The 22,881-nt window shown below is 48.0% G+C and overlaps 1 protein-coding gene across 3 annotated transcripts in view; it reads left to right on the plus strand.

Moving 5' to 3' along the window:
- Positions 1-22,881, plus strand: part of LOC142579923 (breast cancer anti-estrogen resistance protein 3 homolog) — a 266,747-nt gene that overhangs the window by 54,081 nt on the left and 189,785 nt on the right. Inside the window, exons 1-2 of one of the 3 annotated variants that reach the window (XM_075690599.1) lie at positions 14,211-14,570; positions 19,465-19,571. The exons of 1 other annotated variant lie outside the window; for it this stretch is intronic. In XM_075690599.1, coding sequence (XP_075546714.1) covers positions 19,472-19,571 — 100 coding nt within the window. In that variant the 5' untranslated portion in view covers positions 14,211-14,570; positions 19,465-19,471. Of the gene's footprint in view, positions 1-14,210; positions 14,571-19,464; positions 19,572-22,881 lie in introns of those variants that run through there. One more of the 3 variants, XM_075690619.1, reaches the window with a different exon arrangement.

The raw sequence follows: 22,881 nt of genomic DNA on the forward strand, positions 1-22,881 counted from the left end.
CGTGCGTCGCAAATGCGGGTTGTGTGTGTCACGCATTTGGGGTAATTCTGTGACGAAAGCTGCGCGGCCTACGGTGTGCACGAAGAAACTGTCTGTGCTTTATCGCCTTTCTTATCCGATACCTTGCTATCGTTATCTCCACGCTCCTTCCTGCACAGGGGACGGGGATAGTTGCGTGTGGTCTTCTAGTGGGCCATCGAAGTCTTCTCGTTTCTGCCGCTTTTTCCTCGTGCGTATCTATTGCAAGCAAGAGCTGCCAGCGAGTTAGGACTGCTAGCAGGATAAGGGAGATGATGCAGGGATGGTAGAGGGGCGACCGCCGGGGAGAACTACGGCATAATGTAGACTTAAGCTGCTCCGCAATCAAGCTGTGCGCACCGCTTGGTTTATCCTTGCTTACGCAAGCCTCGCGAGCCTACGCAGCAGCCACGGCTTCTCCCCAAGTTGGATTTTCGTGTTTGCAGTAATTTTCTCAGGATATGTTTGCCCATTTTTGTTTTTGTCGAACCGGCATTCTCTCTCTGTAGTATCTTGCGCACGTGCACTTCCGTCCAGTCTTGTTTCCTTTCCCTGCGTCGGTAGCTCCCCGGCGACGCTTTTCCTCGTGAGGCCACAGGCCGCATCTTGCGTCATGAGCGTAGGTGGTGTTGCCGAAGCGCAAGGAAACGCCTCTCGAGTAGCACGGCGTGACATCATCGCAAAATCAGGCAGGTGATTGGTGAAATGCGAGCCGCTCCGTCTGTGCCTGCAGGGCTTACCTAGTTGCCCAGGTGCGGAGCTCGAGCGGACAGAATGAACGATACCTATCGCGTCGCTTCCAGGAAACGCGTCAGGCTGAGTCATGAAAAATAATTTTGTCACAGCCCATATAACGCGACGCATGGCTATGGTTGATTCTCACTCGAATGAAGCCAGTTGGTGCGCAATCACATGAGAGCAACCAAGCGTCAGGCGTTATATTTGGGCGGTGACAATACCATTTTCCCTCATCATGCGCGACGCGTTTCCTGGAAACGACCCGATAATATCAGGTATTGCTTATCTGCAGCGTGTAATTTTTTGCTGACTTGATAGGTTTTAATTTAAGTCTATGTACATCACAAACATGCGTGCGACACAACTCATATTTTGTTTATTAAAGCGGTTGCTTAGACGCTCAGCAAAGAAAAAGGCAAACATAGAAAACTGTCATCGAAATACAACAATTGGTGTACAAGTTGTGTGACTTCACCGTTTCGTAAGGTAGCGTAAGTTACATGGAGACGTGTAACTGAACCCTGATACATTTCGAAGGTCAGTATCTAATTATAGAGCTGCTGCTAATACTTGCACCTCGAGTGAGAGCTTCACTCGCGCCTTGATCATCCGCCGCAAATTTCGCCCTTTTTTCCTCTTTCCATTCCCCTTTGCCCCACCCAATGTAGGGTAGCAAACCGGGTGCTCTTCTGGTTAACCTCCCTGCCTTTCCTGTCCTTGTTCTCTCTCTCTCTCTCTCTCTCTCTCTCTCTCTCTTGGTGATGTGAGTGTATCAAGTAACAGCCAGGTGCGACGTACGAGGTTCTTACAACCAAGTGAAGCCCAGGCGAATAGTTCAGGCAGATCATTAAATATATTATTGAATTAGTCGTAGGGTTTAACATCTCGAAACTGCACAGTGAGTTAGGAGGCGGGACGCCGCGGTGGAGGCCTCCTGATTAAGCTTGACCACCTGGGTTTCTTTAATATGCACATATTTCCAAAATCTACGCAAGTACACGAGCGTTTTTGCATTTCGCCCCCCATCAATATGCAGCCGCCACGGCCGGGAGTCGAAGCCCCGCCCTGCTCAGCAGCAAAATGCCATAACCATTGAGCGGGCCACCGTGGCGGGTTTGGCATACCATTAGTTGCGATTATGATCAGGGCAGCCAAGTTTCCAGAAACGGATCGAGCTTTCTATAAGCACATGTGACGTTTCCAACAGCGACAGTCGGTAATACTTGCTCCCACAACGCTGTCTTCGTTTCACCGTGGCTTCATGATACTATCCGACAGAAAGCTGAGCTAGTTGGTAAGGATTCATTATGCCAAAAGGTGAGGCGTGCAGACAGGACACGAGAGAAGAAAAGTGGACAGCACGAACGCCGGCGTTCGTGTTGTCCACTTTTCTTCTCTCGTGTCCTGTCTGCACGCCTCACCTTTTTGCATAATGGATACTATCCGGTTTCTCACGTAGGGACCTGAGCTCTCTCTACGTCCGTCTTCTGTCTTCCAATGTGAACGGGCTATCAACGCATATCTCTTCTGTATAGCATGAGGGGGGGTGGGAATGCAGATTTTAGCCTGAATATTCACAAAGCGCCAGAACAATAATTTGTTGGGCGGTTTCGATGAAATTCATATTTGTGTTTCTTTTCTAAACGTTTAAAACGTTTTCACATTTTAATGTCTGTAGTAGCATTACAGCGAGAAAACAAAGTGTGTTTCTGTCGTGTATGGCGACAATAGCTCACACTTGATGTCTCCATGACGCGAAAGCAAATTGTATCTACCAGTCTACAGAAGTCATCCGTCTGTTTACCACCACCGCCACTACCACCACCATCATCATCATCAGCAGCAGCAGCAGCAGCAGCATCGTCGTCGTCGTTATTATTATTATTATTATTATTATTATTATTATTATTATTATTATTATTATTATTATTATTATGGGTAGGTCGTTAGTAGTAGTAGTAGTAGTAGTCAGGGGTGGTAGCCAGGGGGAGGGGCTTATGGGACTTCAGCCCCCCCTTTCCCCCCCCCCCCTAAATGTTTTCGGGCTGTCATGCACCGCCGACAAAAACAACCCCCGGCGCCGGACATCATTCTGGATAATGTATAGAATGTCTTTTTCACACTCGAAAAGACATTTCAGCGCGAACATTGCAAACTCGGGCTGGATTTCGTGGCAACACCCATGTACTTGGAGTCACATAACGCAAGGAGCCCCATCCGAGCACAAAGTTTCAATGGCGTTTCGATGGCGAGCGGGCTTGTCGCGGCATCTCGCGGAGGCCGCGCAATCTACGGAGCGCATGGATTTCAATTCTGATATGGGTATAAAGTTCTCATAAACTTTTGATGCGAAAGGTGCATTGACATTTCCAAAGCCGTGCTTTACATATTCCATTCCGGAACTTTGTAGGTTTAATGTTTTTATAAACATTTTTCTATTCCACTTTCCCCCACCCCCAGTGTAGGGTAGCAAACCGGATGCTCTTCCGGTTCTCCCCTGCCTTTCTTGTCCTTGCTTTCTCTCTCTCTCTCTCTCTTGACGCCAAGGTGCATTGACTTTTCTAAAGTCGCATATCGGAACATACAACGAGACAAGCCAAATCAACACATTATTAGACAAGTTGACAAAGCATGCATCGAGGTCCAATGAGACGAAGCGTTGTTGTGGTGGTTCATTTGTGCCGTCGTGTCACAGAAAAGAATATCAAATCGTTTCTTTCACCAGCGCCAAAGCATCCATGTCAAGACACTAAAGCCAGCAGTGGTAACTACGTTCTTATTTATTTTTCCACTTTGACTTTTATTCGCGAGGACCACATTCAGCCTCTTCAATTTTCTTGTTCTCGCTACCTGCGGGCTGCCAGAGCCAGCCAGAGCGCATGCGTTTTTCTCGTGTTGCCCCGACCCCCGCGCGGCGCACGTCGGTGCGCGTTCGTTTTTCTCTGGCTGAGTGGACTTTTTTCTGGCAGAGTTTTGGACGCTTTCTGGCTAGGAGACGAGTAAAAGAAACAATGGTCGCTCGCCGCCATCACTGTGGCGAATCGACGGATTGCAACGCGTTCGCTTGAGCGCAACCTCTCCCAAAGTCTTGTCTCGCCGGTGTAGGATACCGAGCAGTATGCGTATCGTTCTGTGGGCCAAGCGTCTCACGTTTTCTTCGATATTCCTTTGGTAGCCACATTAGGGGCTAAAGTAGGCAGTCAATTGTAGCCAACGTGCGTTTCATCGCGTATTTTTTTGTTGTTGTTGTTGTTGTTATTTCGGTGCTCCGGCCCCACAAAAGAAAAGAAGACATTGCTGTGGCGGGGCAAATTGTCGCATGGTGAAATTTTGATTTTGTTACTTCTTCTTTTGTGGTACGTAAAGGGCCACGGGACACTTCAGTTGCTGGATGCTCTTGTTCTATAATTGCGATAGCAATTGTATGGACACTAGCTCCAGGCGCATTCCTGCCCTCCCCGTCGCCCTCATGTTCCGTATAAAGTCCAAGGGCGGTAATATTGTGACCGCGCCCCGCATGCTGAATGTGCGAGTGAAAGCGTAAGGGGGGGGGGGGGGAGGAGGGTGCTTGGTGAGCCGACGATGGTGACTCAGTCTTGTGTGTGCAAGGGAGAAAAGCGGGGAGGAATTAGCGCGCAGCCTTCCGCTATGCGCGATACACCGGGGGGAGCGGAGGGAGGGAGGTGGGGGGGAGGGGGGGGGGGCTTAGGAATCTGTCATCTGTGAATCTGTGATTGCCCAACAAATTTATTTGCCTTGTTTGACGCATTATATACAGTGATTTTTTCTTATATATGTAGATTTATTGCAGACTTACATGTATATTTGGATATCTTGTTGCAAAGGGGGGGGGGGGGGGGTGTTGTGTATACGTGCAGTGAACTTTGTTTACAGTGACCCTTTTTTGCCCCAAGTGGCATTTGTATATTCCATTGTATCTTCGCATTTCTAATGTACGAGGGCGAGTCAAATCAAAGTGAGCCAACCCATCCCGCGCAATAATGGTTTGGTTCATTATATGCGAGGAATGTACGTGGCACAGAGGCATCTCTTATATACAAAAGTGACCCGCAGGTGTGAGGATAAATGTTCTTTAATGCTGTCATACAATGGGTTGAACATGGTTGCGTGACATAATGGACGCTCCAAAAGTTGAACAGCGTGATGTCGTGAGGTTTTGTCATGATGTCGTGAGGTGCTTCCCAAAAAAAAAAAATTAGTCGCCGTATGGCTGCCGTGTACGTTGAACATTGCATTTCATTAGCCACTGTGAAGCGTTGGAGCAAATTGTTAAAAGAAGGACGTGAAAGTTGCAAAGACTTTCCAAGACAGGGCCAAAGCCATCGTGCAGTCACTCCTAACAAAATAGCAAAGGTTGATGAGCTGATGAGACAAGAACGGAAGATAAGCATCGATGAACTTGCAGAGCATGTGAAAATCAATCACGGTTCGGTTCACGCCATAATTCATGAACATCTCGCTTATCGGCTCTTGTGCGCGCAATGAATGCCCAAGATTTTGAACCACCGCCAGAAGACGGAGACGTTCAGCGCTGCCTTCACTCATCTGATCCGGTATCACAACGATGGTGGCGACTTTTTGTCTGCAATTGTCACCGGGAACGAATCATGGTGCCACTATTACGAGCCTGAAACACGATGTCAATGCTTACAGTGGAAACATTCAAATTCACCTCCCCCAAAGAAAGCAAAGGCCATCATTTCCGTCGGAAAGGTGTTGTTGACATTTTTTAGTTTATCGTCAGGGGCCATTACTGATCGAATCTGCTAAACCTGGAGAGGTTATCAATCGTTTCCGATATTGTGAAAGGCCGGATCGGCTGCGTGTCGCAATCAAGCACAAACGACGTGGAAAATTGACGAATGAGGTCATCTGGCTCCACGACAATGCCCATCCCCACATCGTTGATGTGATTAACATAAAACTGACAAAGTTCAAGTCGGAAACGCAGCAACATCCGCCATACAGCCCAGACCTGTCGCCTTGCGACTTCCACAATTAGGGACAATAGAAAAAAAAAGCAGCTCAAGGGAACCAGATTCGTGTCGGACGATTACGTGAAGGAGTCAGTTACAGTCTTTTTGAAGCAGCAGCCCAAGGAGTTTTATGAGACGGGAATCACGCGATTCGTTAGTCAGCGCGACAAGTGTCTCAATGCTCATGGAGACTACTTTTAAATACAGTGCCCCGTTCAGCTCACTTTCATTTGACTCGCCCTCGTATATATTGCAGAACTCCTACTTTTTATATGCGCTCTCTGTTGCGACTATAATTTCGGTGCAATTACTCACAATACACGATCGGTGACAGCTGCTCCTGCGCAATACATTGGAACGAAGGACAGCGTCATAGAGATTTTTCCCTGGCCGTCGCATATGTACAGAAATGTAACCAAGGTTCTTGAATGACAAAGTTTCATTAAAATATTTGTCCTCAACCTTCTCATTTCACGGCTTTTACATTTTTCATATCAGCGGCATGCACTGCTTTGCTGGTTTCGAACTGATATATTTCTAAAGTTCGTGCGACATTTTCTTTACTTATTAAATAGACAAAAAAAAAAGCGGAAGCATTGATATCACTTATTTCGGGCACAATTTTTTTATTATACGAGTATATTCTTTTATTAAAAAATCCATATTTTACTTGTCGTGACAGTGCATGGCGTTTAAGAATTCGTTTGCAGCATTTTTGGCAATTGCAATGCAGTTATTATTCTTGTATTTAATCCCTCGAGAAATTCTGTAAGGAGGAGGCCGAGCTGCAACGTCAGTGCCCCCCCCCCCCTCCGAACAAAATTTCTGGCTACGCCACTAGTAGTAGTAGTAGTAGTAGTAGTAGTGACGCATCAAGTGTAAACTGTGCACTTTACTTGAAAGCATAACTGCATGACTGACGCGCCGCGTGCCTTTTTTTATTTCCTAAGTGTCAGTCACTGCAGGTCACTGAATATTTATTTTTCCCCTATGCTCGCGCCTGAAACCGTGACGCCTGCGCATTATTTCACACTTCACCACCGTCATTTCTGTCTGCATGCACGCTTGTGCCGCCTAATGACCCTCCATCCTCGTGCCAACGTGTATGGAGGGGCTTTAGTGCTGCCCGTCCTCGAGGCCCCGACCGTGAAGCACCAGCAACCGGACACCGGCAATCCGAATAGACCTCTGCCTAGCTAGGACCCGATGCAGCTGTTCGGCTTATATGCTTGCGTTGCTGCTGACGGCCTCGGGCTGCGCGCCCCGTACCCGTCTCTAAACTCTGCTTCTCGGCATGATTCCGGGAAAAGCGTGCCCCGGCAGCACGTTCCTCTCACCTGTTCAATAAGTTCTTTCGGTAGGCAAAAGATCGCGCACGTTAGAAGTGCCCAGAGAAGTAGAACAAGAACTGCCGCGTCCCTCTGCCCAAGTGCGTGTTAATTCTCCTCCCATGTTTCTCGCAAGACATGCAAAAAAAAAAAAAAAAATAGAAACGTACGCGCTCTTCGATTCTTTCTTTGATTGTTATTATTTGTATGAAACTAAATTATAGGTTGGCGCCCTTATTGGCGCCGGCTGCTCCTTTTCGCAGGGCGAGCAAAACTAAAATCGCGAGAAGACTGAAAACCACTGGGGAAAGCCGAATATCACGAACATTTGTGAAGTTGTTGAGTTCTTTTTGTTTTGTTTTTTTTAACTCAAAGTTTTTTTTTTTTTTTAGTAAAGGAAGGCACAGCAGAGATAGTGAAAGTAGCACACTAAGGGAGACACACCCACAGTCTCGTAAAGAAGTGAAAGTGCGCAAAGGTATCTAAAACCACGCACATAAGTTGAGAGTTTCGCAGACCAGATGGCTTACGTACCTACACATATATAGGGTACTTAACAACATTTAACAAGATCACATGTGAGCTACACATATACGAACAGTTTCCCGAGCAGAGAGTGCTCATCTCTAAGTACAGAAAAACAAAGAAAATGTTGCACCAAAAGAATGGGGAAACGCCAGTAAGGGCAAGTAACTCTGTGCTGGGCCAAACGTAACTTGAGCCAAACATTAAAAATATGCAAATGCCACGTAGCTGAACAGAACCAAGGTAATGTTGTTTGCCATCACTTGGAGGCTCTCGGATTATTCTTTGCGTTCCGCCCAATGCCAGTCCTAATCATTTAGTTAACTTCTGCAATATTAGATGAAAAGTGTCAATGAGAAAGTTGTAGAGCAGCATGAAAAACTCCCGATACAGCTGTCTGTTGCTCAATACGTGCTACATAAAAGTGTTTTTCCGAGTGCGAAAGACGCCCGCAAATACACGCAAAATTGCCGGGCGACTGGCCGCTCGAGGCCAGTCGCGCGGCAATAAATTAGTATCTCCAAGTGACGGCAAGCAGCATTACCTTGGTTCTGTCCAGCTACGGGGCATTTGCATATGTTTAATGTTTGGCTCAAGTTATGTGGGACACCCTGTATACGTATAGTATATACTTGCTGCTTTCTGGCGCTTCCGCAAAGTCGCATAATTTCAATTCATGCATTATTCTTCTCTTGACTGCTGTACGCAGTAATTGAGTTACTGGAATCCGAGTTACTGAAATCTCCTTTCTTTTCTTTTTGTTGTCCCTTTATTTTTTTTTCTATTCCACTGCCAGTGCTGTATAAGCCTCAGGCACGACTCTCAAGCACGACTGGTAGAAATCCCCGCTTGGCTCACTTCGCTGTTGAGCGCCATAATTTTCGGGAGCTCTGGATGTCAAGCACGCCACTATAGCATTGCCTGGTGGGAAAGACGGCGATGTGAACCAGCAAACCTCGTCACGCCCGGCGATCGTGTGCACTAGCGGTCACCCCATATACCTCGCACACGAGGTGGGCTGGTCGCTTCTCTTTATTGGTGGTTGTTTTTCCTCGCCGCTCTCAACGCTATTTCAATCGACAGATCGGCGCTGCGTGCCACGCATACTCGAAAAGAGCAAAGAAGCGCAATATTTTGGAGCAGAGTTATTTTTCCGCCATCGTGAGCGGCCGCTTCCTCACATAGCGGGCGTTGTCGCTGGTTCGTAGTTCCTGGTCCCGAAGTGGGCGAGCGCATGCATCGGTTCGACGCCGTTCGGCGAGAGTTGTTTGCTTACACAGCTCGGACGCGATCGAGAGCTTCCCGAGTGGCACGCAGAGCTGGGACGCGGGCGTATATTGAAGCCTCTACTTACATCGAATACGGTGAGCTCATCTCGGCTGGTCACGTGGCCCTAAAGTATCCTCACAGGCGAGGTCTCGCAGGCACATCTGAGTGGTGTTATAGGCGTCGCTTTGTCACGACTTGTGAACGGGCTGTGTATACAAAGCACTATAGTCTCGCAGTGTACGTTTTGCAGGAGCGGTGCACGGGAAGTTACGGTGGGTATTGTTTTGGCGTTCATCGACGGGTGGAGGAGATGCTTATGCGAAGGAGAGAGTCTGCAAACGTAAGCCACTGTGGTCCCATCTGGTTAGGGCCGTTAAGTCATATTCACGTTCTAGCAGGGAGAACATCAGTTACTACTAGAAATGGACATCGATTGAACTTTTTCAACCCGATCAATCGATTGTTTAATCGATTATTCGGATTTGTGGATTTACGAGGGACACCCAAAGTAGCGAGAATTGCTTCATTTTTCTCTTATAATTCGCGTATTTCGCCGAACACTCCCAAACGTTAAATACCTTCAGAGTACTCTCAGTGAGACGCAACGGATTGGCCTCACATATTTGATGCATTGTTGGAAACTTTTAAAAAACTCTTGCCCCCAAACGGTGACCAGTCAATAATTCCGTCGTTTTCTTCTTTGCCTCCTCCGCGTCTTGAAAACGCTTTTCTTTAAGGTCTCGTTTCATTTTTGGATATAAGTCGTATAAGGGTCAAGCCACGGGGAGTAGGAAGTGTGGCGTATAGCGTTGTCATCTTATTTTGTCAGGGAAGGCAGCACACTCAGTTCTGTGTAAGTGAGTGAGAAAATTTTATTTCGAATCAGAACGATTCGCGTCCGGCGAGTTAGTGAGCTTGGGCACCCGCCGAGGCTACGGCCAAGAGTTCTTGCCTCTCGGCGGCTTCCTTGGCCCGCTGGACTGCCCACAGTTGGTCATCCAGGTTCGCGCTGAGCAGCGCGGCCTGCCATCGCGCGCGCAGGCTGTCGATGGAGGCTGCGCTCGCATTGTCCTGTATTAGTTCCTGGCTTTCCCATAGCATGTGTTGTAGCGTGGCTCTGGTGCTTGCATCTATCCGTTGTGTATATTTCTGGATAAATAGCGTGCATTAGTATCGGGCTCTTGTAGGATTTGGTTTGTAGTTGTCCTCATTGGACAGCTTGCGATCTAGTTAGTTGAGGATGGGGTGGAGGATAAGTGCATCTTTGCATCTTGTAATGGTTGGTGATGTCGCTGAACCTGGTCAATCTGTCTGGCGGGAGTGTTTTTGTGGTGCACAAGCTACTCGCCCGAATTCCACATCATCGGGGCGTTTTGTTCAAACTGCGCCACGCAACCGGTCGGTCACTTCGACGTAAGAATTATGGTTGACTGTCTGACCTTGCGATACAAATGTAAAATAAACAAGCTCTTCGATATGCATATTTAAATATTCCCAAGAGGAAACATATGACCTGATGCGCACACGTTATTCTTTGACGTCCGCCATTGCAAAACCGATGAAGACGGCGACAGCGTGAAATTTGTAGCTCGCACGATAGGCAAGGACGCATAGAAGGTGGACACATGAGAGTACATCGACAGGCTGAGGAGATGCTTATGCGAAGGAGGGAGTGTGCAAACGTAAGCCGCTGCGTATACCATCTGGTTAAAGCAGTTAAACAATATTCACGTTCTAGCAGGGAGGACATCAGTTACTATACTAGAAATGGACATCGATTGAACTCGTGTGTCCACCTTCTCTGCGTCCTTGTATATTGTGCGCGCTACAAATTTCACCATAAGTACTTACCAACTCGCCCAACTATCAGTTCTACAGCGACAGGGGCTCAGAAATAAAGCAATGCATTGAGTTGGCGAGACTTTACACAAGGACGCTGAACCAGATGCATGGCCAATTAATTGATGGAGACGATAATTTTGTACACATGCCTAGTGGCACGCCAATACTAACTTCCCTTTCGCCTCAGTAAAAAAAGTCCATTTATTTTTGGATCCACCCTCCTACGTACATAAGTATACGCACGTGCGTGAGCATAACAACTCTAAGGTGATAAATTTTATGCATAAACTTCGAATAACAAACAAACCGTGCCATTTGAATCGACGTTTGTCTTTGATGGCCTATTATTTGGTTTGAAAGCTTATGCACATACAATGGACTACATATTAGACGCCATCAAATGTCCAGCAGCAGTGAGGATATTTACTTGGCCATTTGTGCACTGCTGAAAGGTACCGCTGGCTTGAAGTATCGCGCGCGTGGGTGGCTTTTGGCCATAAGATGCACGCATGCGGCGTCTTTATTGTCGGAGCATGTAGCTCAATATGTCCTTCCCACCCTTGCTGTTGGGCACCCGAAGCGGTGACGTCGGTGACGCTTGTCAGGTTTTGTTCACGTGACCTCGAACGATTCATCGCAATTGAAAGAATGATTAATCGGAAGGTTAATCGATCAATTATCTAGCTATAGTTACTATGGTGCTCTCTGGCCACCCCTGGCCCTTACGCGAAAAAAGGGCAAAAAACATATGTAGTCATCATCATATAGTTCCTACATATGCCACGGCTCTCCAACTTTGAACCGCCAATAATGTTCTTGCTGCAGTGATAAATACTTCTCCCTGAACCTCTGGCACAGAATGGGTGCGTCTTCCCTCGGCTGTACGATCTCCTACATTCTCGAACTATCCAAACAGCGCCAGACGCAAGCTCAAATCATCGTGCTTCGATAAACGTAAAAAAGGCGACGCATATGTGACGGATGTGACTCGCCTCTCTCTACCCGCCGATGTCTCGAGAACAGAACATAGAGCTAGATGGTTAAACATGTTATTATAGGGATGATGGCAAAAAAGGTCGAAGGAAGACGAGCTTGGCAAAGCAGGTAAAGAAGGACAAAAGACCTACCTTTTTACCGTCCAGCTTCTGCGCCGTAATCTTTAAAACCTGTAATCCGTAATAATAATGATAAATACATACATGGTCTCTAGAATCGCCGCCAATGTTCCGAGTCTAGGGTCGAGAAGGTGCCGCCTGCGGAGGAGGAGGAAGTTCTGAGGCATGCTGCTCTTAAAGGGGCTTTACCTGCCCTGACATAGCGCCTCTTCCTCTCCACAAGCTCCCTTTATGCTGTTTCTCGACCGTTCTAGACGCGTGTATTGTGTAGCTGTTGCGTGAAGCGAATGCTGTCGCTGTCACTGTGGCGCATGTTCGAACATGACTGTCGCTCTTCGCGTTTCCTTTGAGTTTGCGAGACGTGTGTCGCGCGAGTATCCACGGTGGGGCTCAACCGCCCCCAGGAACTTCGCTCGATGGTTTAAAACATTGCGGCTACTCTCGATCATATTACAACAACGTGCAACGCTCACTCGTGACTATCTCCTTCTTACGTAGCCTCGAACGCACAACTTTAGACAGTATTAACCAAGGGGTGAATCTCCGCATGGCTTCCATTGGCTGTTTTAATGCAGACGCTCTTTCGACACTAGCGCCAAGGTCCCCTTCAGTTTTATATCAAGTGTCAAGCTTCTGTCATCTTTGATTCCATATACTCCCTTACCCCAGTAAGAAGTAGCCAGCCAGTTTTACGCTGGCTAAACTCCCTCTATTTTCCACCTCGTCCTGTCTTCTGGCTTTCCTCTTATTAGTGTTTGAGATTACTCTGCATTATTATTATTATTATTATTATTATTATTATTATTATTATTATTATTATTATTATTATTATTATTATTATTATTATTATTATTATTATTATTATTATTGACATTATCTTCCTTTCGAGAGCAAGCGGGCGTTGTGCCCCTTCCGGAGGCGGTTGCCAGCCTTTCTCTCAGACGTTTGTATTGCGACCGCAAGCAACTAAAAGATCTAAAATGGATTTGCTGCGTCCGTCCTGCAGTCTTCATTTTCATGATGATGTCATTTACATGTAGAACAAACAAATGGCCCAGAATGCTTCCTTGTGGATGACCTGAAGTATGTGGTTTTATTGCAAATAAGTAGCCATTGACGTGAACTACGGTGTAAGAAAAATAATTTAGGCATTGACACTCTGCCCCACGACCTGCCCAGATGCTGTTCGTCGCGCTCCTCGTACATTCCTTCAAACAAAGGCAGGCGGCGCCACAACTAGGGCTCCCACCAAGCCGCGGTATCCTTCGGTGCCACGACTTGTACTTGCAGTTATATATTCCAGCTGTAATCGTCACCAAGTTAGCTCACACTACTTCGTGTTATAGTGAGTGTCTTCATATACCATACAGATATATTTTAAAAGTCACCTGGGGCAGGTAGAACAGCTCTTACCCTTAAACTGAATTACTCGATTAGGTGGATATTACCTTCACGAGAAATCTTATGCATAATCGACGAATTAAAAAAAAGCACCGGTTAGGTTTTGAAATTTAAGAATTGTAGCCTACACTTGTTCGTAAATGTATAACCTTATAACCTTTCATGCGTTCATTCAGGTCGAATGCTAAAACGTTTACCGTTTATTGCCCAGTTTCTTATACTCTGGTCTTCTACGTATCTATCGCGACAAATTTGGTAGAACCTTATGTAAGTCGGCCAATGCAAAATAAAACTGCGAGGAACGACGCCAAGACAAAAGAAGGCAGCACTTCAAATATTGACGAAGAGAGAAAGATTAGTGCGGCGGTGAACTGGCCGCCTAGGATTTCCAATTAACTGGGGTGAAGAAACGTCACTAACGTGGTGGCGCCTCTGTGGCTATCTCTCTCTCGGTGTCTTGTGCAGGCGAGGGTTATTTTTTTTTCCTTGTACGTCGCTACACAAATCTTGCGCCTAAAACTGAAAGCTCTCGTGTTAAATGAACGTTCCTTGCCATGGCCTTCGGTAGCCGGTATTCAGGTAATGAAAACGAGCGTGACCATACCAATTACCTAGTTTCGCTCGTCTATTACTGATATAAAGGGCAAGCGAGGCTAATTGGTCATGGTTACAGATGTAATCACATGCTGCTGCTTGACGCAAGCCACCTCAGGTCTGAAGGCCGTACATAAATGGCAAGACAGAAAGCGCGACAACTCACGGCAATCCCCCTAACAACTTGGTCGCCTTGGCCGCGCCGGACGTTACGAAAGCGAAACCAACAGCGCAGAGTAATCGTTCTTTGGAGTGCCGTCAGGCGCGCCCGTGTGCTCCTTTCACCGGCTGTTTGCTTTGACGTTCAACAGGTGGCGCGAGCAGCGCGCGAAGGCAGAGCGGGCCGCTTGAACAGCTTGAACGTCTGCGCTCGGCGGCTTCAGCGAAGCCACGCCGTCGTGCGCTACGCACAGCATTCGAGCAACGGGCTCGTCGCGTGCAGTCGTGTCGGCGTCTTTCGTCGCGGCGGCACTGCGTTCGATCAGCTGGCCCGTCTGCGTACCGTGCGCGCCGTTCGTTTTAGCCGTGCGTTTACTTTGTGCGAGACCACGTTGAAAACCTTCGGCTGCGCCGGTCACCGCCTCTACGAAATTGTGGCAGTCGTCGTGGTGGTTGCGGTGTCGCACTCTCCCGCGACCTCCGTGAGCTACAGCTGTCTCTCACGTGCGGACTGGATTGTTGTCCGCTGCTTTCGAGCGGCGACTGCAAGGAGCAGCTGCCGCCGGCGTCTCGGCCTGCCTTGTGTGAGTACACGTCTCGTGGGGGGGAGTGTCGAAAATCAACCTGTGGATGGTATAGCGGAAGAACAGAACTGATATATAGCCGGTGTTATCTATTGACGGCGCTTGTAAGATTATTACAGCTGTCGTTCACTTGGCGGCTATAGAAGTCAATCTTTCTCAGTCAAACTCGCATTGTCTATTGGCGCGTCCTATCAGCAATGTTTGTTTCAACGAAGTCTTTGCTACAATGCATGGAAGCAAATTCGCACAACTGAGCATCTAATATTTTGTTAGGTTTATGATTATCATGGCGAACGTTTATCATTAATCAACAGACTGCAAGCCCGAGCGTGTATCTATGACTTGCAACAATTGAAATATTTTCTGTTCCATGTACTGAGTGCTTGCTTAAAGAGCGATTGAAGCCATTGATGCACGAGGTCACTTACACAAGAAAGCTGTTGTTTTAAATCTGTATGGCTGGTACTTTCCATTAATTCCAAATCTCGCGTACGTAGAAGATGCAACAGAAGGCGTTCGTTACGCGCACACACACACACACACACACACACACACACACACACACACACACACACACACACACACACACACACACACACACACACACACACACACACACACACACACACACACACACACACACACACACACACACACACACACACACACACACACACACACACACACACACACACACTTTTTGCCCTCAAGTTGTTCTTCGACGATCACTGCGGTTATTACAGCTATAAATTGTTCGACGGTTCTGACTGACGTGCAATCAGGGATTTACTGAAACTGTATTAGTCAACGAAGAAACCGAATGAAAAAAATAGGCGAAGAGAAAACAGAGAACGGACAGTACTGCAGGCACTCACTATACAACTGGTTTATTGGAAGGACTCATAACATGAATACATACGCATTTGAAGATATATAGACATGCTCATAAGACACCGCATTAAGAAATAACTACACAAAAAAAGCACCCCACCGTGCGTGGCTTATAAAGTCTGACCATCAGTAACCAGCTGCAATAAACCAGTTGGTAGTCAGTGCCTGTACTGTCCCTTCTCTGCTTTGTCCGCATATATTTCTTGCGTGATTTACTTATCTCAATTAAGTACCAGCTTTTTCAAGAATGGACGCTTCTAACTGCATCAGTGTTTTATCCTCCGTTACTTCAACAACAGAAAAAAAGGCTATGAAATGCGCGGCCGCAGGTGGCTTCGCATACTAAGGCCATCTGAGAAGTTTAGCACACACTGGTTTAGTCGGGGGGTGTGGAATAGACTTGCAGAGAAAATCCACACTGTAGGTCACATCGAATCTTCCGCAATTAGCAGCTATGAAAAGCTGACCTAGTTAGCAGAGTCGCCGTTAACGGAGAAACAGAGTTGCAGAAAAAATAATGAAATTCTGGGGTCTTACGTGCCAAAACCACAATCTGATTATGAGGCATGCCGTAGTGGGGGACTCCGGATTTATTTTGACCATCTGGGGTTCTTTAACGTGCACCTAAGGCACGGTACGCAGGCGTTGTTACATTTCGTCGCCAACGAAATGCGGCCGCCGCGGCCGGGATTCGATCCCGCGACCTCGTGCTCAGCAGCCCAACACCATAGCCACTGAGCAACCACAGCGGGTGAGGTGCATCTCACCGGCGCGTACCTGTGAGATGCACCTTATTTCATTTCTCTTTTGCGGGTTTACGCGTCTTTATGGCGAACGTACTAGTAAAGATACTTGATGAAAAAAGAGAGCGCTACGAAGACAAGGACGAAAGAACAACATGTACGACAGACAAGTCGTCTTCGTAGCGCTCTCTTTTTTCATCAAGTATGCTCAACCAACTCGCCCACATCAAGCTTCTGCTAGTAAAGATACACCCCCCTCATTTGCATAGAAAAGTTACCTTGTGTTGCACCCGCCCCCCTCCCGAAAGAATATCCTGGGTACGTGCCTGCTCTGCGTCCATGTATAGACCTGTGCAATTCCATCTGTCCTGTGTCTCCTAGTAGGGCCCATAGCAGCGTGCTTTAGCGTAACAATCAGCCAGGAAAATTTAACGTAATACATATATCTGATCAAGCTTGACTGAGACAATTCGCGTTTGCCCTTTAGACCGTGAGAACCTGCAGAACAGGCGCGTCGAACACGCGGCTAGCTCGAGCTGCATTTACCCCGAGCACAAGGGGCGTGTAGTCTGCAAGCGGACCTCATCGCGAGGTTTGAAGACAGTTATGTGCGTTGCCTAAAGGCGACGCTGCAGAGGTATACCTACATGCGTAACCAGCATTGCTTCCCGGCGCAAGTCAGTGTCACGCAACGTGCGCGATTTGCTGTGGCAGTAAGGGCTCATTCACACCAGCGATCGAGCAGCGAGCTACTGACCCAAAACAGTCGCTTTTCGACCAAAGCGACCATTTGCTGCCTTACGACCGGTCTCTCTGCGACCAGCTTGGTCTGGCGTTTGTGTTGCAGTGTTCCAGTGGCAGGCTCTCTCGCTGCACAATTCGAACTGGCGAGCTCCTAGATCGAGATTTTGAATATTGGGCTTTAGATAAGTTATTTAATTCACTATTATGTGGATAACCTAGGCATCTTAATTTGTGCAATGGAAAGTGGATGGCAGAGCGGCGTCTATACTTTGTGTTGGTTTTTTGCCACCGTATAATACGTCTAAAGCCGGCCAGACGCTTGGACCTGACTTTCATCATGGCTTGACTTCTGGGTTTTTATGTGCCTAAACCACGATTTGATTATGAGGCACGCTGTAGTGGGGACTCCGGATTAACTTTGACCACCAGGGTATACTTAACGTGCCCCCGATGCACTGGACGCGGGCGTTTTTACATTTCGCCCCCATCGAAATACGACCGCCGCGGCCAGGATTTGATCTAGCGACCTCGTGCGTAGCTAGCAGCGCAACGCCACAGCCGCTAAGCCACCGCGGCGGGTATTCGTCATGGCTAACCCGCAGCGTGGCAAAAACACTGCATTCACAAGAACTGCCCTGAAAAACTAAACTGCCGCAAGGGGCGTGCAGGCTGTGTACCGGCCTCTGCTCCCTAAGGGAGCCAACGGGCAGCCAAATCATGGTCGATAGACGAGAAATTCGGGATGCCAATCAAGGATCTCGGAGCGAACGAAAAGCTGGGTAATTGCGCCACCTAATTCCACCCTGAGCCAAAGGCTACGGGGAGTGTGGCAGTGTCTGAAAACTCACCGAAATTTTACAATCCCCGTTTAAACACCCTCCTAATAAAGCAAAACTGTTTACGGGTAGGCTCAAAGTGCGCGCCGATATGAATTAGGAGATGCGGCACTCCATGCGCGCTAATGACTGTTTACAAAAGGCAACAATCAACTTCGACTAGCGAAATTGCGCTGTAGAATACAGTGAGCGTAAAATTAGCCTTTATGCAGCCGCTATATTACGTGGACTTTATTATTCTTGTTTTCATAGTACTTTATTATTGTTACGTGGTTGTCACGTTTATGGAAATCGTCCTTTAAAGCTCACGAGGAGTATTCAGCTGAGAACACTCGGAAAAGGTATTGGATCAGTCATCGAGAAAGCAAAAGCAAGCGGAGACGCGTTATTGTATAGCAAATTGGCGATACTATGGATGAGTTTTATTATTTACGAAATAGCGACTCCGAAGATGATGCGCAGTAACTGCGGTCAATGTTAGAAAGTGGCTTGGACATTTTCCCGGAGTAGAAACCCTTGGACGGCTTCCAGCGGACAACGAGTCGGTCACTTGTCCTTGAGTAAGATTCATCGCTCGTGAACAGGCTGTATTCTTCAGATGTCGTTGCACCTGCATGAAAATAACGAAGGTACACTGTTCGCGAGTACTGGTTTCGCGACGCCCTGTGACTGAAAGTTGGCTTTGTTGAACAGTTATGACTTCGTTCTACTTTTCGTCCACTCACATGCTACTGACGTTTTCTTCTCTCCGCCTGCACGCATCGGCTGGTCCAAGGGCGAAGACGAAAGAGCTTTGCTTATATATCCATCGCTCACGGCCAGAGAAGTGGGGCAATACGAACGCGTCGTTGACACGTCAGTGGTCCCGCCAACAAAGACGGGTTCTGTTCTCCCCGAAAGCGCCTGAGGCTTTCTGTTTGCGTGGCTTAGTTCGAGTGGTGCGTGATGTCAGCCAATGGCGCCAGAAATGTTTCCTTATCCTTCTGACATGCCTTATGCGTTAGTCACGGCACACGGTATGCGCGCTCGTGCTCTGATGTAGCTGTTCTCGCAACGCCTCATTCACAAAGCTGCCGGTGAGCAGCATGTGACCGGAAACGGCATCCACGGGGACTTGCTGTCGGCGTATATCAGGCAACGTTTATTTATTTATTTATTTATTTAAAATACCTTACAGGCCCTATGGGGGCATTGTGTAAGGGGGTTACAAAATCAAGGGAAAAAAATTTAAAAAATGATTAGAAATCAAAATGAGCGCTTCGTTCTCCTACTGTTTGAGTCGATTAGTATTTAATTAACGCCCACAATCAAACTTATTATTCGTGTCTGGTCGTGTGCAATTATTCCCAGACATGTCGAGTGCGTTAGCATAGACGGCGGTTACAGTCCACTAATGGCCGCCAAGTAAGAAACCGACTTGTCCATCAGGACGTTTACATAGATCCGGCAGAAGGCGGGTATATAGTGTCAGCTTGTCAGGCAGAACTTTGCCAGCCAGACTCATGACCAAGCCAGTGGCTCAGGCTGAGCGGGCGACCTTTGGGCTGAATCGACTCACCTGCAGGGCAGGTCGACGCAGCTCGCCCAGTGCGCAAGGTCAATTTTTAAGCGCGGTCGGGTTGGGTCGCCGGTGCACAGGAACGGCGGGAGTTCACGTTCCGTTGTCTTACCTCGATGCAGGGTACCGATGCCATCTCGGCCTGCCCAAAACGGTTCCATGCAAATGCGGTCACATCGGGATCTGTCAGTCTGGTTTCCAATTCCACCTGCTCGCCCGTCTCGTTCATGTAAGCGAATCTTCTGAAACGGCGACCGTGCCACCTGTGACGCTACGGCAGTTGGCCTGTTCCACTGAGTAAATCGAAAGAAAAAAAAATGTCATTCTTAATCTGTGCCATTGCCGCATCCAGTGCGGGTCACACACGACTTCCCTGAAAGAGTAAAGCTTCTGTCCGCGGCGGTCGATGCTTCGCGCGTATAATCCCAACGCCGCCAAAATATGCCGCTTAGGCGGAGTATAAATCGCCTCGGCTTCACAGGCGTCAGTCAAGTGGCATTCTGCGTGAGGGCCCACCGTATACTTGACGCGCCGGCTCCATTCAGGCGCCTGATGAGGCGGTTTATTCCTGGCGTCCGGCCACATGGCCATCCCGCGCTTTCGCTGTGGCTCGTGAGTGCGTGTCGGCCCATCCGGCTCGCGCCCTGCGCGCGTGTAGACTCGCGCCGCTATTTTCTCCCCGGTAAACGGACACGGCCCGAGTGCGCGACTGCGAGTAATTGATTCCTCGCGGAAACGAACGAGTCCCCGCTGGTCAGTCATCGCAGCCGCCGCCGTGGTTCCTTGAGGAAAACCGAGGCGACCACTTCCGCTTGCGTAAGCTGCGTGGCGCGTACAGGGCGACCTATTTGGGTTATTGCCTCCCTTTCCTTCTTTGAAATCTTTTTCATATACGGATGTCTTAAACGCCTCGAGCTTCCTTGGCTCCCGCTCTTCTTGCTGCTTTGTCAAGGCATTTCTACCTTGTTCGCATAGAGGTGAATGGCTTCCAAGCGGGCAAGGGTTAATGAGGGCTGCACATTTCATCACGGACGTGATGAAATAGTAAATATTCTCATCTGGGAAGGTGTGGTGCAGGTACGTGAAGAGAACTTGAACGTATCAACACAACACGATGAATGGAATAAAGAAGCAAAATCGATATAGTCTAGATGGAAGGTGCATGGCTTTCATTGACGTCGAAGTAGTCATTCTTAGATACCCGCTCTCGCACATGGCTCTCAAGCGGTGGAAAGGGCTGGCTACTCCTCGGTAGACTGAAATGTCTCGCCACGTAGGCGCTCAGCGGTTAATCATAAACGGCAGCATGTACGGAAAACAAGTTGAAATGGCCGTATTTAGTGCCATTGAATAAAATTCTGGACGAAGTACACTTGATGAATTCACCACAATGCTAACCTGGGGGCTCCTTGCAATGTCTTCTGTCATCTCTTCGTCGCGGGTCCTGTGAACAACTCGTGTCGGAGATACGAGAAATGCACCATGGTACGATCGCGAAAGGACACGACGTCGTGTTTCAGTGGCTGCGTGGCCCATTGCGGTATCTCCTGCAACGACCTCGCTGACGAAGCTGCTGGGAAAGCATACGAAGGAGCAACCCTTGTTTTTGTACCTTTATCGCGGAGTGACGCCGCCCAACACTTACGCAAGCTAGCGCACCGTATGACATTGGAGAAATGGCACACACCTGAATTCACCCAACATCGATTGCATTCCCTCGATCCATCTATGCAACTGTGGCTGTTACCTGGGCTCCCGCGAAATGAGGAAACAATGCTGTGCCGCTTATACGCTTGGGCGTCGCATTCACCAATGCATATACGCGTTTGATTCGAATGGCTGATAGCGCCGAGTGCAATGCCTGCGGTGTCGAGGAGACTATAGAGCATCTACTGTCCTACTGCACATCTTTTGAAAATGAAAGACATGACCTCTGCACAGCTCTAAATCAGTTAGATAGAGAGCCGTTCACCTTGAACAAGATCTTGGAGCCATGACCTCGCATATCGCAGCTACAAAAGGCCACAAAAGCGCTGCTGCGATATTTGAAAGCTACCGGATTTAGTCACCGTCTGTGATCCGGACTGAGTGACCGATCGATATCCTCAGTGAACTTTCTCTTCTTCTTTCAATCTTTCCGTCCCCTTTTCCCTTTCCCCAGTGTAGCGTAGCCAACCGGGCTCAGTCCTGGTTAACCTCCCTACCTTTCCTTTATCATTTGCTCTCTCTCTTTGTTTGTTCCGCTGATGATTTCAGTTTATTCCTCGAAATGGTCTAAGTTCCGTGTAGACGGTGAAACTTTTAGTAGAATTGTGTAGCAGAATCTTCGATGCTTTGTAGATTGACTTGACTGCGCTGATTGCGATGAGGTGATCACACCCAGTGCGTGTTTTAGTAGATCGGCGGCTGGGCATTTTGGTATGACAAATGCTGGCTCTGTTCCCGACTTGGGCGTCTGTACAAACGTGCGGCGGGACCAAGTCCGCGAGTATAGGCGCAATTGAGTGGTCTTATTGGGTTGTCGACGCGTTTATGGTGAAATTGTCATTAATTATGTACCTCCTGCGACCTCTGTAGCTGCACGTCTTGAACGTAGTGTTGTGTTAGGGTCTTAAACCTGTGCGTATTGTTTATCCTTTCACCGTTCCTGCTCGTCTGCTGGATACTGAGGCTCGCGCCGCCCGCGCAACTTCGTGGCGTGCGGAGCGAGTCACGTATTGCGCCACGAAGGAGGCTCAATTGTGAGGTCCATGTGGGCTGCCTGGGGGCCCGATGCGAAAAGCTATCAACGAGCTCGAGTGTGTTTACATAACGACCTGGGCTGCGCGAAGTGGTGAACAGAGCGCGCCCCTCCTTCGCTGACCCTGGCATCGGCTGCGATACGCTCCTAATTACTCAGGCACGAGTGCTCGCAAGCCAGCTTGCGCCGAGTGCAGTACAATTCAGCTTGGCGAGGTCGTCTTGTCGAACGCCACGTTTCCTTGGCCGCGTGGCCGGTCTGCGACTGTAGTTTGATTTTTCTTGCTGGGCGAGCGACCTGTAAGCGCAGCAATGAAAGTGCCATGCACGTGTGCTGAGGGAACCGGTTACTGCATCCTAACGGGCTGGATTCAAAGATTCGAAATCTTGTCCAAGTGACACGTCACAAAGGCTATGATAAAGAGTGCGACAAAGGGCATGGCGGTGGGAACAAAAAAAGAAAAAAAAACAATATTGTCGCCGCGTGGCACTAAATCATTAATAATAATAATAATAATAATAATAATAATAATAATAATAATAATAATAATAATAATAATAATAATAATAATAATAATAATTTACGCTTTAGCCTTTGTAACGTGCCTGGCTTATCCTTTTTTTTTATCGGACATTCGATACCTCCTCTGTGAAAAATAGGGCGGCACATGCGCCTTCCGGTGGCTGCTGCTAGGAACCACTGCCATCATCGATGCCTATTCGACCTTTTACGTTAATGTGATCACCGCCTGAGATGCCTACTGCATGCATTATACACAAGTTGCAAGAGTGGTTTCCAT

This window comes from Dermacentor variabilis, chromosome 1, assembly GCF_050947875.1.
Source record: "Dermacentor variabilis isolate Ectoservices chromosome 1, ASM5094787v1, whole genome shotgun sequence".
Taxonomy (NCBI): domain Eukaryota; kingdom Metazoa; phylum Arthropoda; class Arachnida; order Ixodida; family Ixodidae; genus Dermacentor; species Dermacentor variabilis.